This window comes from Lolium rigidum, chromosome 4, assembly GCF_022539505.1.
Source record: "Lolium rigidum isolate FL_2022 chromosome 4, APGP_CSIRO_Lrig_0.1, whole genome shotgun sequence".
Lineage (NCBI taxonomy): Eukaryota > Viridiplantae > Streptophyta > Magnoliopsida > Poales > Poaceae > Lolium > Lolium rigidum.
Window position 1 is genome coordinate 5,389,168 of NC_061511.1, and position 19,234 is coordinate 5,408,401.

A 19,234-nucleotide genomic window follows, 5' to 3' on the forward strand; every position below is an offset into this window, starting at 1 on the left:
ACCATCGACGTTGCCTAGATCCGGCAAGCCCGGGTGGCCCACGGACGGTGATGAGGCATGTGGCCCATCGGGCGGCCCAGCTTGTCGTTGATCATGAAGGAAGAAGTCCAGCCCGAGATCGGCAAGTCGGATCCGTACCGACATAGGAATAACCCGGATCCATGGAGGCCCATGAGGGACCCGGATCCAAGACGACGTATATGGAAGGCGGATCCGTGACGTGCACGGCAAGATATTGTACCGTAGTTAGGCTATCTGTAATCCGGCTAGGACTCTCCATGTAAACCCTAGATCCGTGCGCCTTTATAAGCCGGATCCCGGGAGCCCTAGCGGCACAACCACAACTCATTGTAACAACGCGAAAGCGCCCGGATAATCCCGCACAAGCAGCGAGTAGGCCCTGTCATCGTACAGGTGTTCCGAAGCTGGGTAGCTCGCGTACCACCGTCCCGTGTGCACTCCGCCCTATGGCCCCTACTTCTTCTCCCCCTCGTGAGGATCCCTCCTCCGGGGTACCGTCGATTAGGCAACGACAGCGGCCAACCAGCGTCGTCGGTAGCACGGAGCAGCGGCAGCGCCATGGGTTCCCGGCGGCGGCGGTCGGCCGGCCTCGTCGGTAGCTCCGCCGTCCGATCGTCCCATCACGCGTCGCGCAACTAGGCAGGAGGCTGCGGACGCTCCATCCCCCGGGGGAAGTGAATCATTTTCCTTATTATAACCCAAAGTATATATAGATAGCATTGGGTAATGGGTAGCTAGTTCAAATCGTATGAATCAAAGGAGCCTTAAGTTTTTTCCAATGCCGAGATAGCATTGGGTAGCTAGTTCAACACTGTGGAGGATGACTTTGAGAAAAATGGGTTTTGTTAACGTTTTGAATGTAATCTTTCGCTGAACTTTTTCCTAGTGGTAAATTTGTCAGTTCTCGCACAGTTAAATCATCAAATTTGCTTTTAGTTGTTCTCTCCCTAGATGGATTTCTGCTTCGGTCCTCCAGTTCAGTTCAGACTTCAGACTGAGGGCACGTGGGACCCGCCATGGATGAGTGGGTGAGCGCCACGTGTGAGGGGGCATCTCCTCCAATCGCACGAACTCGTCGATCCATCGCCCGCGCTTTTCTCTCCCGTCCCGCATCGACCGACGCGCTCGCCCAGCTCGGCCCCTCCCGATCGCCCGGATCCCTGACGCCGCCGTCAGCGTCGCCCGGAGGTACGTACGTTCGCCGGCGCCACGTACGTGTACAACGAGGTTCTGCAAAACCGCCGCCGGCGCCTCCCGCCCTCGCCGTCGCCGTCCTCATGCACGTGACGTCGCCGCGTCCTTGGGCTCGACTTTACGCACGCACGCACCGGCACCGATCGGAGGGGCCGGCCATGGCAATCACCATGTCCACCCAAAGTCCGGCTGCGTGGTCTCCCTGAAGCCGCAGGCCGTCTCCGTCCCGTGGATTCATAGTTTCATATCCATACTTACATTCCTGATGAAATCGATGGAGCCCCGCCGCGAGGCGGTGCTACGGGAGCTCGGGGAAGCGTGGGACGAGGTCGAGGAGGCGGAGGAGGACCGGCGGGCGGCGCTGCGGGCTCTGGAGGACGACTGCCTCGCCCTGTACGGGGCCAAGGTTGCGCAGGTCAGGCACCACGCCGCGCGCCTACGAGCGGAAGTCGATGCCGCCCGGGCCGAGCTCGACGCCCTCCGCGGCGCCATCGGCCACGACGGCCCGCGGAACGCTGATAGGAGCAGCGGCTCCCGGAGGAGCCTCAGGGAGGAGCTGCGCGTGGTCGCGTCGGAGCTGGAGGACATGAGGCGGCGCAGGGACGAGAGGCGGCGGGAGCTCGCGGAGGTGACGGGGCTCATCGACCGGGTCCAGCAGGAGATGAGGCCAACCGAACCATTTCATGTGGACGCCGACGGTAACGACCTCACCATGAAGAGGCTCCAGGAGCTCAGAGCGCAACTGCGGCACCTCCAATCACAGAAGGTCCGTTCAGATCAACCGACGACTTTGCTAATGTGCGAGACGAAGGCGATCAATCTGTTCTTGTTTTTTGGCAGGAGAATCGAATCAAGAAAATGGCGGAGCTCAGGGACTCCCTACGCGCGTCCTCCACGGTTCTCGGCATGGGCCCGGCAGAAACCACCACCAGTTTGCAAGAAGCTGGCGCCGGTGGCGACATCAGCGACGGCGCGCTCGCGAGGCTGGAGTCGGAGTCCGAGAGGCTGCGAGAGACCAAGCGTGGCAGGATGCAGAGGCTGCAGGACCTGGTGGTGGCGATGCTGGAGCTGTGGAGCCTGATGGACACGCCGGCGGAGGAGCAGAGCCGGTTCCAGGGCGTGGCCTGCAACGTGGCCGCCTCCGAGGACGAGATCACGGAGGCGGGCGCGCTCTCGGCGGCGGCCATCGGCGAGGTCGAGGCCGAGGTGGCGCGGCTGGAGGGGCTCAAGGGGCGCCGGATGAAGGACCTGCTGGCTAGGAAGCGCGGCGAGCTCAGGGAGATCCAGCGCCGCGCGCGCATCGTGTCTGCGGTCGCGGCGGAGGAGGAGGACGACGGCGAGGAGATGCTCGTGCTGGACGACGACGGGGAAGCCGTGGCGGAGAGGACGTTGGTGCTGGCGCGGCTGGACACGCAGATCTCGGAGGCCAGGGACGAGGAGATCAGCCGGAAGGACGTGCTGGAGAGGATGGAGAGGTGGCAGGCCGCCCTCGAGGAGGAAACCTGGCTCGAGGAGTACAGCAGGGTGAGACTGAGACCTACTCTCTGGTACATTTGCATGAAATTTCACATGAATTCTATAGAAGTTTCACCTGAATGTTACAGAAACTTCACAAATAAACTGATTTAACTCACGCAGGAATCAAGAGAATTTTCTTCAAAGCAAAGATAGGCCAACTTTTTTGTTTTGTTTCTTATTCTGAATTTCTCTGTGTTCAATTTCAGAACGAGAACAGATACAATGTTGGTAAAGGAACCCACCTGGTGCTAAAGCGCGCCGAGAAGGCACGCGCCTTAGTCAGTAAGATGCCAGGTGAATACAGGATCATCACCTCGTTGTCGATGAGAAACTCTGTTTCTTCTTCCTTTACTAGCATGAACAAAGCTCTGATGGTGCCATGTCACGTCTGATTGTTTGGTTTATCTGTGAGGTGCAGCAATGGCGGAGTCCTTGACGGCGAAGGTGGTGGCATGGGAGAAGGAAAGAGGCGCCAAGTTCGTGTATGATGGAGTATGCATGCCTCATTTGCATCTATTTCTATACTTAATTTGGTGGGAAGTTAGGTACTCTGTGCTTTGATCTCGTTTTTGAATTCTGAAAATGACGGAGGATTCTGCATATGCAGGAGGGGCTTTTAGACATGCTGCAAGAGTACGACAACACGAGGAAAGAGAAAGAACAAGAGAGGAAGAGACAGAGGGTAGGGTATACTTGCACCATCATATCTTAATTATTACACTACATTGTACATATTAATCCTGCAATTGATGTATACGGTGCAAAATTGCATATGCATTTTTTTTTGGAAAATATATGGATTACCCGTGCATATATCTTGAATTTCAAATAATGTTCAGTGAAGTTAGCGTGTTCGAAGCAAGCCTCGATAGATTGTTGACGTAGCTATGGTTTTCACAGGACCAAAGGAGGCAGCAGGGGCAAAGCACGGTGGAGTCGCCGGTGGCTAGAGCTCTCCCGAAGAGCATCAAGAACGTGACGAGGACACTATCCATGGGTGGAGGCAAGAAGATGGTTGTGTCATCGTCATCATCAGCATTGTCTTCATCGAGGCCAACCACTCCAAGCTACCTCAAATCTGCGTTATCATCACGTAGGAGCGACGATGGGTTGTCACCAAATTCTTTTGAGTGAGATATTTGGGTGGCTTGTTGTTTGCTAGGAGAAAATTAAGACACTAGATCTCGTGAATTAAGGACGTCGACAAAACTTCTGTGTATTCTCGAGAAGGAAAGAGAGTGTCGAAGTAATGAGAGTTTTATCTCTACTAGAAGGCATAGACTTGAAAAGTACATAAGCTCCATACCATACTAGATTTAGATGTGCGCCTTGGCGTACGATCCCGTGAAACTCGAACCGATCTACTTCTAAATAGAAATGTGCTATATAGAATTTAGAAAACAAAGTTAATAAGGTGAAATTAGACCCAACCACACAAAAACAAACGGAACAACAATACTTATATAGAATCATGAAAATAGTTAAATATACTACTTCCACCGATCCCAAAAAATGCCGGATGATTAATACAATTGTGTTTGACAATTAAAACCTTCTAGAATCAGAAAATTCAACTTTGATGACGTTTCAAGGTCCTCGGCACTAACCGGGCGAGCAGGGCGCTAGGCGAGCTCGACGTGGACGGGATCGAGCCTCCATCTCAAGCGCCGGCTTCAGATGCTGCTTGGGCTTTCTGCCGGTGCCATATGGGTCGCCATCTCAAGGAAGGCAGTAGCCATTGGAGGCCAGTGGTCAACCCTATCACAGGCGTGGTCACAATATGCATAAGACGGTAGATGCAGAACATGATACGTCACTATATGCTTAGCAACACTGGCTTAATTGCACTAAAATGGATCAATACAATAGGTGGTTTAGCCGGAACTTGTTTCAGTAGCTTGATAAAGTTGTAAATATAGTTACCTGAATCAACTGGAAATTATATATGGATCAGTCTAATCCAATCAACCAGAATCAATGAAGGAATTCTAACAGCAGATCATGGTACCAAAACACCTAAAATCCATCAAAGACATTCTAAGTAAACATGTTTAACCAGATATCTGAAACTGGTATTAGACGGTTTAGATAGCGCAACAATCAAGTATCACTGCAACTTTCAGTTTTTGCTAATCATTTCAGCCATCTGCTTATGAAGATCAGGATTGCATAAAGAGCTCACCGCTGAGATAGTTAGTACCTCTCATAGCATCATGCCAACCTCATACACCCCGTTGCAGTGGAAGGTGAATGTATCGTACATAGAAGATTAAGCTAAATCACATGGGAGTGGCTACATACCCGGAAATGTCAATTTGTTATCATCATCTTTCCAAAAATAGAGGTATGAGCACATGCATGATTAGGACTTGGAAGGACAGAAGCAAGACAAAAAAAGAAACTAACAACTCTGAATCATCTTGTGATCATAAGAAAAATAATATCTCTTTCAATAGCATGATATATTAAAGAAAAGGAGCGCACAAATATCATACAATTTCAACCTATATGTGAATAAAATAAAAACTTGAAATTGTCCTCAATATAACCTAAGGTGCCTTTGAACTTTCTCACCGCTTATTCCATGCAAAGGATATAAAAGCATTCATAATTATCTAAGAGCGGGAATTTTATATGGTGAAAAATCACAAAATCAGCTTATCATGTAAGCACGGAAGCAACAATAAGCCAGCGCAAATCCGATATGAGCTCATATATTCGTGAGGAAACAATCTTCACATAATAAATTAGCAGCCACCAGTAATACAAACATGAAAAAAATATTGCTAAAAGGGAAGAAGATATCAAGCAGATACAGACTTCCAACATACAATGAATGAAATAAATAAAACACAACCATCTATGTCTTCTTCCGCCTGGGCTAACGCAAAAGACACAAGGAGTATTGGGAGAGGACAAAGCCGGAAGCAAAGGAGAAGAATCAATTATGCTCTACAGGAACTACATTATTCTGAGTTGTCTATTTGTACGGATAGTAAATTATATTACTCTTCAATCCTTTAGGGTATGTGTAGATACGTACCGTTATTTAGCACTACAACAACAATAGTGTTCATCATACCCGAGGAAACAATGGCACACCAGTATGCATGTATTTAGAAATTTTCCCATAGATCTGCCTATTTGTCTTCTCTTCTCCTCCCCATGCGAAATTAAATCATATATCTCAGCGGCTGCCAAAAAACATATATCTTTCAGATGCAGAGTTGAAACATAAACAATCTTGAATCATTACATATCTTATGAAACACTACTCCGCGACACCATAAAGCATGGTAATGAACATACATAATGTTTAAGGCACAAACAATCTTGATAAAAGATAATAGTGACCGCATATCAAATTAATGTGTACTAAATAATATGACTATTTTAGTATGCAGCAACATTTCAAGTACGACCAAAATAAGGATGATAACCTGGTGGCGCTCAATATACTACTGCTTGAAAGCACCCAGTTCCTTACAAAGTGCACAAGAATTGAATATCTACTGCCAACAAATAACTCGAATGGTATTGTCTCCCTTTGACATCTTGCCTATAGCACGATACACAACTGTAAGGATATGCTAGTTGCAGGTGTATACAAATCCACGCCGCTTAACATGTATAAGTTGTCGTGACTTTTCCATTTTTTAGAAAGATAATTTGCCCCATCTTATTGACTTATGGGAAGGCCTGAAGATAATAAGGCTGAAGCTGGACCTAGAAATGAGCTATGAATATATACGTAAAAGCATTTCTCCAGGCATTGTTGTTACTCCTAGACTGCAGTTAACACGTACATAATGGCGAAACTAAAATATATGTGCAACAAATGACTAAACGGCTGGAAGTGAAAAGGTAACAACGGAACATCCAATGTAGGAGTGCACAACATACTACAACACCGTATACAAACGAAATTTGTAGATTTCCATCTAGGTACAGATTCAAAACCTCCGCCAACCTAAAGACTAACCAAATCGACCCACAACATAAATAAAAAAAATGTGAAAATTTCCCCCAATAATGTCGCTGAGAACTCCCAACAACCTCTTAGACTCGGTCAAACCACAAACACCTAAAATTGTTGAAAAACATGACCACGAACCGTAATCCAGTGGAACAAATGAAAAGCTTCATCACACCTTTCACTCTTCACATGTTAGTCAAGCACTCTATACCTACACGATGAATTGGTGTCGTCTTCGACGTAACATCACAGGTCCAGTAAAATCTGCACCCTTTGTTCTTCCGTGTATTTAGAAGAACATCGTAGAATCAATTAGGAGATATGCACATCCGATTCACTATTCGAGGGCATGTTGCAACCGAGCAAATGCTGAAGGATGGATCCCGATGATGGCAACATTGAAAGTTGCAACCCCGTAGCGAAGCTATCCTTTGCCTCGATCAAGAGAATTGTCACGTAAAGTTCCTAATAATCCAAATACTCGTAAAAGAGAAATAAAAAAACACAATTTGTCGCTTTTTCAAGAATTTGCTAGAGTTACTCGAATTATCATTGCCAATCCAAGAAGAGCTTGTGAAAACACCACCGCAGATTGTTGTACGAAGAATTATGCATATAAATGAGAGATGAAATAAAAGAGCGAAAGACATATTTATATAGAAAGTACAATACAACACCTAGTATCGTCATCATTCTTTACTTCACGTCGTCCAATTATAACGATGAGTGCAAACACCGCACAAAACCATATAACTAAGGAGTACAAAATTACCAGCCAACAAAGGCACTTTTTAAGTTTCAGTTATCATCCCAAAAATATCTTACCTTAATATATCATCAAGTTTCTCAATGACTTGAGGTATCTGCAAGGTCAAAACTACATAAAGAGCCACCGCATAATCCTTTTGATGTATAACAGCTTGCATCATCCACCTGTCCAATGGCATAGTGTTTGTTAAAAACAACAATGCATAAACCACAGCGTACTCGAGAATTTACAAGTGTATGCCACCTTCGAAACATATTAATACCATTAAACCGAGGTTGATATTGAACACTTGTTAATATCATCGTAGGGCACATTATCTGAATTAAATGCAAAGTTTCCATTGAAAATGCAACAACGATATTCAAAGTATTCCCTAGGCAAGGTTAAGCGTCGAACCAACCAGCATAATAAACTACTTTCTATGTTTCCTAATATAAGAGGGGTAAGCTGATTTAACCTACCAAAATATCTTATATTAGGGAATGGAGGGAGTACATCGTTAGCCGCTTGAACTATGAGGAAAGAATGTATTAACTGACACGTGTATCTCAGTCCAATGAAGAGGGAAACGTTGCGTAATGTACCTTGTCAATCCACATGTCAACCAAAGAGAGCAAGCAGATTATCTTTTACAGATTTCCCCGGCCGTTGAATGTTTGCCAAAAGGGCAGGCTCGATAATAGCTGCGCTGAAAAATTCGTATTCATCGCCAAAAGCCTAGCAAGAATTGCTCTAGGGGATGCATGCACGATTGTCCTTGAAGGTCGTCATTACCCATGTAGGCATGCTAAAAAGGACTCGAAGAATGAAGGATTATAAAGCTGGGACTCTAGGCAGGAAACTAAGGCTAAGCACAGCCCCATGCAATGTAATGAGAAGCCTATTCAGATTAATTAAATATTTCTCATCTCGCTATATTTCAAAAGGAAAATAAGAACACATTCTTCAAATAGAACTATATTTCTCATCCGATATTGTACTTTTGTATAACATATGCAAATATTTATAGAGAGAAGCACGTATTACTCGTTAAATAAATCGAGCTAGATACCCAATCTATGAAAGAAGACGGCAGCTTGCGCTCCCACCGCCGAAACGCACAGGTGGCCCCCGAGCCCGCATGATGAGTGCCAATCATCACATAAATCAAATGCATCATACAATTGCGACAAATTACAGACTGCTCTCCAAAAAAATGCATTTTTGGTACATCAAACAACTTTTTGATACTAATTAGGGTCACTAATTGTAGTGCTGCACCGCTCGCTTGCTCTAATTTACTATCCCTCGCCCTATAGAAGCAATCCGCAATGGGTGACAATCGATTAAGCTTATACTACATGAACACATGATCATCCAAGGAACCCGTACGAAGAACAATCACAAACACACATCCGAAATAGACTAAAAAAGCGCCACCTCTCGGGATCGGGATCAAGAACATCACGACCTCGGATCGAGAAAGGGGATGGAGTGTGTCCGGAACCAACCTCAACCAGCTAACCACCGGGTCGGGGGTTGGCCATCCAAACCACGCAGCGAAGACGCCACTTCCCCGCACCCGAGAAGAAATGGATGCTCAAATGATTAAGATGTCATGGTACTACTAGACAATGTTAAAAAGAACATTTCAGTAGCTCGGTATTAGTGTATATGCAAAATTGATTTAACTCACTAAAACTCCTAACGGATTTCAGCGAAGACATGTTTTTCGCCTCGCTTGCAAGATTATGCATTTGTATTTTTTTTTTTGCGAGATCACCCTCAAGAACCGAAAGAGGACCCTGCTCGCAAGGTTATGCAAGCATCTTAGAAGAAGAGAAACAACCAATAAAGCATGATTAAATCGACCACCGCAAACATGTAAAAAAAATATAGTGGGGGAGAGGCTAGGAGAACCGTGGCTGCTTGGTTGTAGTCCGAAGCGGCGAGAAATGAATATCATTCATTACCTCGTTCTCGCTCAATGGTACCGGCAATATGCCTTGCAAAAATGGGTTCAGCCAGCTCATGAACCGGTGCTTCCCGACTCGAAAAGAATAAGAAAAGTGACATTTTAACGTTTGTAGGAGCTCATCGGAACAAGCAATAAATAGTTGATTAGAAGTAAAAAAATGTACTTGCCAAGCAAATAACCGACATACTTATACATTAAAATTGTGGTCTGCAGCTTGTGGTTCTGTCCTAACATCATGTTTCAGTAGTTTTGCGATAGTGTACTTGGGGAGCATGTCATTACATACGTATATGAGATCCGATACTTTAGGTCGGATGGAATTTAATTCCCATTAGCCTCCGATAATAAAGAACGGGGAGCCATGTTACATAACAAGTAGGCATGGAGGTCAAAGATAATCCAAAAGGGACAAAATAATGCATGCTAAAAGTATGAAAGGTATGTTTTGTTCGCGTAAATGCTACTAACAAAGATTATAAGCAACCCACTCGGAAGAATATCGTAAATCGTATATTGAAGGAGGAATGACTATATCTAGTAAAAGTAGTAAGGAAGATAACAATATTGAACAATATAAAAGCTTAACAAAATTGTCAATAGCAGATGAGACTTCTTCCTCGGTAAAACCCAAACGGAGCAAATAAACAATTTTATCCATTTCCCCATACAATAATTCAACCATTTCAAAATTAAATTACAGCCTGTTAGTTACTCACCTTTGTATACAATCCAAAATCCAACATATCCAAGGTGTTGAAAAAAGTAAAACAAATTATAAACGTAGGCAACATGACCATGATAAACGCTAGTAATGTTGTCTCGAAGTTGTTGGCCGTTAGTATTGTTAATAAACAAATGTATACAATGTAGATGGTTGGATACCTCTAAGTTTACTTCATATCTACAGAGATCAAGATTCGAAGTAGAAACAGAGAACCGAGAGAAAACAAAAGGCACTCTACCTCATTCATAGCATGTCCATGTTCCTTGCCTCTGGAGAAACATGCTCCCCGAGCAATGACAAGCCAATCCACAAGTTGATCAAGTGGCGCTTTCTCACCCGACTAAAACATATTATCATTATAATGTATATTAAGAATAAGATCATTATCAAACACACCTAAATTGTCATGTTTGCACCAAACAAATGGTGTTCTACCAAGCCTATAAGGGTGTAGTACCGATTCAGCTATAACTCGATTAAAACTTTACTCTATGTTCGTCACCCGATGATGATAATCTGGCCGCACCCCATATTGCGCCTTCGTTGGTCTACTCAACCTTCTCTCGTCCTTTGTACCTTAGCTGAAATTCCCGGAAACAAAAACTAAATCCTTGTTAATGAAAAGGGACAGAATGTGCATCCGAAATCCCCGTGTATGCATGTGACGACAGATTCCAATAGCAACCTACTCCTTCCTCCATGCAAGGTGAGGCGGAAAGAGGATTAGGCACATGACTTCATACCGCCGCACATATGTGTCTTCGGCGTCACCGGAGCCAATGCTAGTGATTTCCTACTCACCAAACCCGACACCAACCAAATCCTCGTTGCACCCACATCAAATCCACACCATGGTGTCGTTTGGGATTCATCACGGCCGGATCTATGGATGCCTACAACCTAGAATCGAAGTGTCAAGGATACATTGAGAGAAAGACAAAGATTTTCGACCTCGCTGACCCGGTGGAGGAAGTGGATAAAGATGACGGCCGTGGTGGCACAACGGTACATAAGGCGTTGCAATGGCGTGGCCTGAAGACGAAGATGGCCAGACGGCCGACCGCGCTCATCCCACGGGAAGGAGAACAAACAGGAGAAACACATCGTTGTTCACCTTCCTCCGTGCTCCTCCACAGCATCTGAGTTGGCCTGGCGCCCTCATCCATGGTGCCCTCCCTTCGCATCTCCTCGTTCCATCCATGGAGGAGACCAGAAAATGGGGTGGGGGAGGAGAAGTGGACGGGATTTGAGGGGGTTGAGGAGGAGGGGAACGTGAGGATTGGGTGGTTGAGAGACGAGACGAAGCTCGCGAGGGGATTGGGGACTGGGGAGAGAGAGGGGCGGGCGCGGAGCGGAGGCGGCGGCTGGGAGCGGAGGAGGAAGGGGAGAGGGAGAGGGCGGGCGCGGAGCGGAGGCGGCGGCTGGGAGCGGAGGAGGAAGGGGAGAGGGAGCGACGGGATTGGAGCTCGCAGCCACGCGCGACGGGAGAGTCTGGGCCGAGCGGGCTTCACAGGACCCGTGGATAAAATGCGGGTCTGCGGGAGGGCCTCGCGCCCTGGATGGAATGGCTGGCCGAGATCGCGCCACGTCAGCTTGATCGGACGGCCCAAAATCCAAACGCATGTGAGAGCCCCATGGGGGTGCAGCAATCATACCGTGAGATAGAGCAATTGACCCTGCTAGATCCAAAATTCGCCCCTCAAAGGGTGGCTACGAGTAAAAGCGTTCAACGACAACGGTGATGGTGCACTTCGATATGCGAGGACGACAACAAACAAAGCAGTCGCTTAATAGGATAAGAAATTGGATCCAAATCATCACCATCATTTAATCTTAACCAAGCATTTGGTATTTAGATGGGTGTGGTAGATCGTTTCTTTTGTTAGCATGTGGTTAGCCAAACAACCATGGGGCAACTGACACATTCATGGTGAACGTCATAGGCACAAGAGACCATTTAATTACAAGTCGATAACATAAACATTGTCTCGTTAACGGCTCCTTACTCGTGTATGGTGGAATCCGTTGCCAAGCAGACAACTCGACTGTCGTCTTGCCCTCACGTATGCACGCCTACGTTGCATACAATGTATCCTCGGGGACACGCCTACGCTGCAGACAATATTATCCTCGGGGGAGAGGTCGCGCACCACCTCCTGCAAGAAAGATACATGCATGAGTAATGGCTTGTTTCGGCACATGCCGCCACCCTTCATTATTGTTAGGATAGATCTGCATGCTTGCCAACGTGATTCCATTTCTAAGCGTGTAATCCAGCCTATCTCTTTAACTTGGTCCACGTAGTCATGTGCTATATGGCGTCTGCGCGATGGAACGACTCTTAGAAGAACATGATCATTTATTATTCAATGTCATGGCGTGGGACGATGTCATGCAAATGACTAGTTGGGTCAGAGGACCATGATTTGGTGTGCGTGTTTAACGCACCCCCGACATACAACTACCTCCGTGATCTAGCAAAACGTGCTATGATACGACCAGTTCAAGTTGTCATTCTTGATGCATACTGATGCACCAAAAGGGAAAAAAAGAGCAAGGCTTGGCTTTGTTACCCTAGAAGTCTCTTGGTCAACTCGTCACATGTTTGCCCTAGGATGTGTTGAGCGGCTATGTTGTTAGATCTCATAGTTTAGACCAGTGGAAGGGGTAGAGTCTATATATGTACATTGGATTCATACATGTGAATATGGAAATTAAGAATATTTTATCAAAATATGATAAAGTGATCGATCTTTCCCTTAATCAAGGAGCTAGTGTAATAACTCAGAACATAGGATCATCGAAGGGTAGATTTAAAAATGGGATGTGCATTTCATCGCAAAACGAGGGAAATTTTTGCGCCTTATTGCAACTAAACCTAAGAGGGATCGAGGTTCTCTCTCAGATGCAGTTAGGGTTAGGCATTGGGAGATTAAGGAATTTTGACATGATCTCTTTTGTATCTTGTTGATTTTGGGAGTTGATTCTATTTGCCAAGTCAAATTGAATTTAAAACTCAAAGAATAAAAGATAAACAATATAGAATATGAATTATGAATTTATAATTCAAATACATTTCATAAATTCAATTCACTTTGAATTTCAAATTGAAATATAAATACACCAAACATTTATAAATAAATGATACATATACAAATTGAGCTCATAAGGAAAATTTGAGCTTTATTGATCATACACACACATATACAATGTCTTTACAATATTCTTTATACAAGAATTGGATGAATTATAAAACAGAAATAAAAAAGAAGATTACATAAATTGATCCTATACTAAAACCCTAAGCTAATGTCTTGGAAGAATTACTTTCTAGATCCTTTCATCCTCAAAACCTGCAAAATACAGAGAAGAACTACACGGGGGGGGGGGGGGTTAAATAGCAAGATAGTGATCAGCCAGGGGTGAGCCAAGTGTCAAGGACACTTGTGCTTGTCCAAAACCTTGGACAACACAAGGATAAGATGAAGCAGACCAAACCTGAGCACACCCAGGGGGCTCAAGTTTCACCAAAGGAGCTTCACAGCTCATGAAGATGATGTGCAAGCAACAACACAACACACATAGCCGAGTCACCAGCCAAGCCAGGGCTGTGTGTCACAGCCAGAGAAGAAACACCAGGGGTATAGGTAGGGTAGAAACCCTAGAAACAAGTCACAGTCGACCAGATAACCATTTCATCCAGCAACCAGCAGCCAAGAACAGCAAGAGTTCATCCAGTTCTTGCTCAAGAACATCACCAACAACCATTGAAACCACTTATCCATCCAAATTCACCAACCAAGACCCAACAGAAACCATGGGAACATAAACAAGACCATCAAGAGTTAGGAGGAGAAGGACAAGTCACAAAACCATCAAGCAACTGCTCAACAACAGTCAAGCTAACTATCTAGGAGCTGGAACAAGGTATACCAAGTTCCTGGAGAGGATCCAGTGGATCCAATCCATCATTCATGCATGACACAGGTCTTGGTTTGAGCAGATGCTCAAGGGTGATCATCACTTGGTATTGACCAAGGATCACTGGCAGTAAAAGGGAGCCATTAGAACCTAAAACCATCCAGATACTATTTTTGTGCATATGAACAAGGATAGATGCACAGAAGTGCACACAAGCAAGCACACATGCACATAAAGCACCAGTAGAGATTAACAGGTTATAAAAAGCTACCAAGAACTACCTTGTGGGATCCTAGCCACTAAACCATCAGTAAATCGCCAAGATTTCTTCACAGGTAAGCATAATGGTATTCATAGCATGTATTATTTCCTATTATGCAAGCAAGATGAGTAGCCAACAAGGATTAGTCAATTGTGTGAGCAACCAATCCATAACAAAGCTACAGAGGTCACATCAAACACCAAACCATCTACTTAACCAAGAAAATAAGTCATCGCTATCCAGAAATGGATTCAGACTTGTATTACTTCCAAATTATTCATGGAAATATCAAGTCATGCATAGCAAGGCACTTAAGCAACACTGCATAAGCAGTTCATCAGTAATCCATTCATCCAGGAAGGAATACATCACAAATCCATGCATGAAACAGATAATAGCATCACTGTAAGGCAACAACAACATGCACCATTGCATCTTAGCCACTGGATCAATTCCAGTAAGCTATAGAAAGCAACAGCAACACACACACACATATGCATAAGCATCATTAGCATACATAAGTGACAACAACAGCTAGCAATTCATCCATTTAGCAAGGAATTGACAAGTAATTAAGCCACTAGCAGATAATTGCTCAAGTAGATCAAGCACAAGACCAAGCAGAGCATCACAGGCAAGCCAGGATCCAAAGACTAGATCAACTGAAGCCTATACAGGGCATGGGTGAGCACCACTGACACCACAAGTGTCAGTAGAGCTAACCCAAGTCAACAACAGATTCAGTAAGCATATGAACAAGCTATTGAGCATGTGAATTAACCAGTAAACATAGGAATGAGCCAGTAGGCATATGAGCAAGTCATTGAGCATAGGAACAAGCCAATAGACATATGAACATGAGCCAGTAAGCAATTGCACATCACAGAGTCATGCACACATAGATTGAGCACATCATAGTGAGCCAGTAGGCATAGGAATAACATCAACATGCTTAGGGTAGAGCATAGCATGCGCAAGCAGACAACGCCCAGGGTCTTATTTTTCCACGAAGCTTCCAGAAGACCGAAAGGATCACGAAGTGGGGCGACGAGGCGCCGCCACACTAGGGCCACGCGGCCCAAGGGGGGCCCGCGCCGCCCTAGTGTGTGGCCCCCCTGTCAGCCCTCCGACTCCGCCCTTCATCCTACTTAAATCCTTCGTCGCGAAAACCCCAGTACCGAGAGCCACGATACGGAAAACCTTCCAGAGACGCCGCCGCCGCCAATCCCATCTCGGGGGATTCAGGAGATCGCTCTCAGCACCTGCTCTGAGAGGGAATCATCTCCCGGAGGTCTCTTCATCACCATGATCGCCTCCGGATCGATGTGTGAGTAGTTCACCCCTGGACTATGGGTCCATAGTAGTAGCTAGATGGTTGTCTTCTCCTCATTGTGCTATCATGTTAGATCTTGTGAGCTGCCTATCATGATCAAGATCATCTATTTGTAATACTACATGTTGTGTTTGTTGGGATCCGATGAATATTGAATACTATGTCAAGTTGATTATCAATCTATCATATATGTTGTTTATGTTCTTGCATGCTCTCCGTTGCTAGTAGAGGCTCGGCCAAGTTGATACTTGTAACTCCAAGAGGGAGTATTTATGCTCGATAGTGGGTTCATGCCTCCATTGAATCTGGGACAGTGACGATGAAAGTTCTAAGGTTGTGGATGTGTCGTTTCCACTAGGGATAAAACAGCAATGCTTTGTCTAAGGATATTTGTGTTGATTACATTACGCACCATACTTAATGCAATTGTATGTTGTTTGCAACTTAATACTGGAAGGGGTTTGGATGATAACCTTAAGGTGGACTTTTTAGGCATAGATGCATGCTGGATAGCGGTCTATGTACTTTGTCGTAATGCCCTGATTAAATCTCATAGTACTCATCATGATATATGTATGTGCATTGTTATGCCTTCTTTATTTGTCAATTGCCCAACTGTAATTTGTTCACCCAACATGCTATTTATCTTATGGGAGAGACACCACTAGTGAACTGTGGATCCCGGTCCATTCTTTACATCCGAAATACAATCTATCGCAATTGTTCTTTACTGTTCTTCGCAAACAAACATCATCTTCCACACTATACATCTAATCCTTTGTTTACAAGCAAGCTTGTGAGATTGACAACCTCATCGTTACGTTGAGGCAAAGTACTTTGATTGTGTTGTGCAGGTTCCACGTTGGCGCCGGAATCCCGGTGTTGCGCCGCACTACACTCCGCCACCAACAACCTTCACGTGTTCCTTGACTCCTACTGGTTCGATAACCTTGGTTTCTTACCGAGGGAAAACTTGTTGCTGTACGCATCACACCTTCCTCTTGGGGTTCCCATCGGACGTGTGTCTTGCACGCTATCACTTAGCCACTGGATCAAGTCCAGTAAGCTATGGACAACAGCAGCACACTCACAGAAACAAAAGTATGCATGAGTGATAGCAACAGCTAGCAATTCATCCATTTAGCAAAGGAATTGACCAGTAATTAAGCCACTAGCAGATAATTGCTCAAGTAGATCAAGCACAAGACCAAGCAGAGCATCACAGGCAAGCCAGGATCCAAAGATTGGATCAACTGAAGCCTATACAGGGCATGGGTGAGCACCACTGACACCACAAGTGTCAGCAGAGCTAACCCAGGTCAATAACAGATTCAGTAAGCATATGAACAAGCTACTGAGCATGTGAATTAACCAGTAAACATAGGAATGAGCTAGTAGGCATATGAGCAAGTCATTGAGCATAGGAACAAGCTAATAGGCATATGAACATGAGTCAGTGAGCAATTGCACAACACAGAGTCATGCACACATAGATTGAGCACAGCACAATAAGCCAGTAGGCATAGGAATTGCATCAACAGGCTTAGGAGTAGAGCATAGCAAGGCCGACAACATGCGGAGCAGCACAATAGCATGGCATGAACATCAAGAACAACAACATAGGCAGTAGCATAGCAAGCTTGGCAGCACGTCAAGCTTAGCAGCAACATACGTAGGGTAGCAGTAGGCACATATCGAGCAGAAGTAGAAGGAGAAAAAGAAGTAGCCGAAGGAGAAGGGTTACCTGGTGAAGGGTGAAGCGGCGGCCATGGCAGCACGGTGGCACAGGCCAGCCATGGCGGCGCCAACCCGCGGCCAGGCCCGTGCCAGGCCACACACATCACCAGGGAAGGCGACGAGCACCCATGAGTGGCGAGGAAGAGCAGATCGACGGAGATCGCCATGGATCCGTCGGCGTCTGCGAGCATCACACACGCACACGCATGGTCGAGGACGAGATCGAAGGAACTATGCAAACGAGCAGATGCACCATCGCGCGCTGAGCCGTTCGAGCACAACGGCGTGCCTTGGTTCGGCCGGAGCTGGCCGGAGCACGGCGTCGACCATGGTGGCGACACGGTCGCCACGCGAATCGCCTTGGGCGATTAGGGTTTCACGAGCGAGAGAGGACAAGAGAGAGACTGAGGTGGGTCGAGGGATTCGGTGCCACCGAACCGTTTAGGACTGGCTTGGTGGGCCATCCAAATGGGCCAAGATGGTGGGCCGGCCCAATTGGGCAGGGGTATTTTTGTCTTTTTGTTTTTACAAATAACTTATGAATTCTACCAACTAAAAATAAATGGAAAATACCTCTAAAAATTCAAGAAAAATAGGATTAATGAATAACAAATTATTCTTAACAAGAATAAAATAAGAAATGTAATTTGCTATACAATTTCAGATTTTTAAATTTTTGAATCAAATTTAAGCTTTAAATTTTAATTGCAATTTTCCTTGGATTCAAAAATCAAGGAAATTTCAAAAATGAATTCAAATAATTTCAAAGGGAATTCTATTATTCCAAGTCATTTCTTTTAAAGATTAAGATTTTCCAAAAAGGGAAATATCTTAATAATTCAAAATTCATGAATAATTCCAAAATGAGGAAAACCCTATTTTTCAAATTCCTTATTATTTTACAAAGGAAAATATCAATTTTCTTTCAATTCTTTTCTTATTAGAAAAGAAAACCATGTTAAAATACTTAAAGAATTATAAAATACCGCCAAAGGCGCCAATACTTAATTCAACTCTAACTCTTAATAACCATGTCGGGGTAAGGGATTCAACATGAAATAATACATCCATTCATGCATCATTTGAATCTTATAACATTGTCTTTACCGGACAATGATGCTTCTTTACAGAACCCGAGGTTCAGGTTCAATCCAACACATCGAACTGCATTATCTGGCAGTCACCAGGCAAGTTCACTCTTGCTCATGTCACCTTGATTATTTTATATCAATTTACCGCAAAAGTACTATACTTATTATTCTTGCATTGAAAAGCAAATGTTACTTTTCCAATTATGAATATGACTATGTGGTGGGCAATGGAACCATGGTATGTGTTGATATGGTGGAGATTCCATTTCAAGGGTTCAATAAATCTAGGTTTAATCAGCAATGTTGTCTAGTGATTCTAGCGTCGTACAATTCGCGTTAACCATAAGATCTATCACGGCTCTGGGGAAGTCAGTTGTATCTTTTCCCTCTTGCATATCAACGGACTTGATGGAGCCTGGCTGGGTGTTGGGAATAATACTGCAGTAGGTTGGGAAATCCTTTAAAATCCCCATCCGTGTGGATGAGAGGCTCTATCGTCTATGAGGGATTGTCCGTAGTACACCGGGGGTAAATCCGTATGATCGGGAGATGTCTACCGGGGGTGTACGGATGGACAAAAGGGTGGGTATGCAAGGTCGCGGAGTAGCTAGACAGTGATTGGCTTGGATCTTACACCTGGCCCCACACCAAGGAAGTGTGGACGAGAAACGCGTCTCGGTTGGTATCAAGGATAAGTTGTCTTATGAGAAAAGTAACGCACCTCTCGCAGA

The 19,234-nt window shown here is 45.1% G+C and overlaps 1 protein-coding gene across 1 annotated transcript; it reads left to right on the plus strand.

The window, feature by feature from the left end:
* The first annotated feature begins 1,489 nt into the window (after window positions 1-1,489).
* Window positions 1,490-3,867, plus strand: LOC124707968 (65-kDa microtubule-associated protein 9-like). The gene is made up of 6 exons (XM_047239660.1): window positions 1,490-1,981; window positions 2,056-2,739; window positions 2,940-3,027; window positions 3,152-3,225; window positions 3,341-3,415; window positions 3,634-3,867. Exons 1-6 carry the CDS (start codon window positions 1,490-1,492, stop codon window positions 3,865-3,867), a joined length of 1,647 nt encoding a protein of 548 aa, XP_047095616.1.
* The last annotated feature ends 15,367 nt before the right edge of the window (window positions 3,868-19,234 follow it).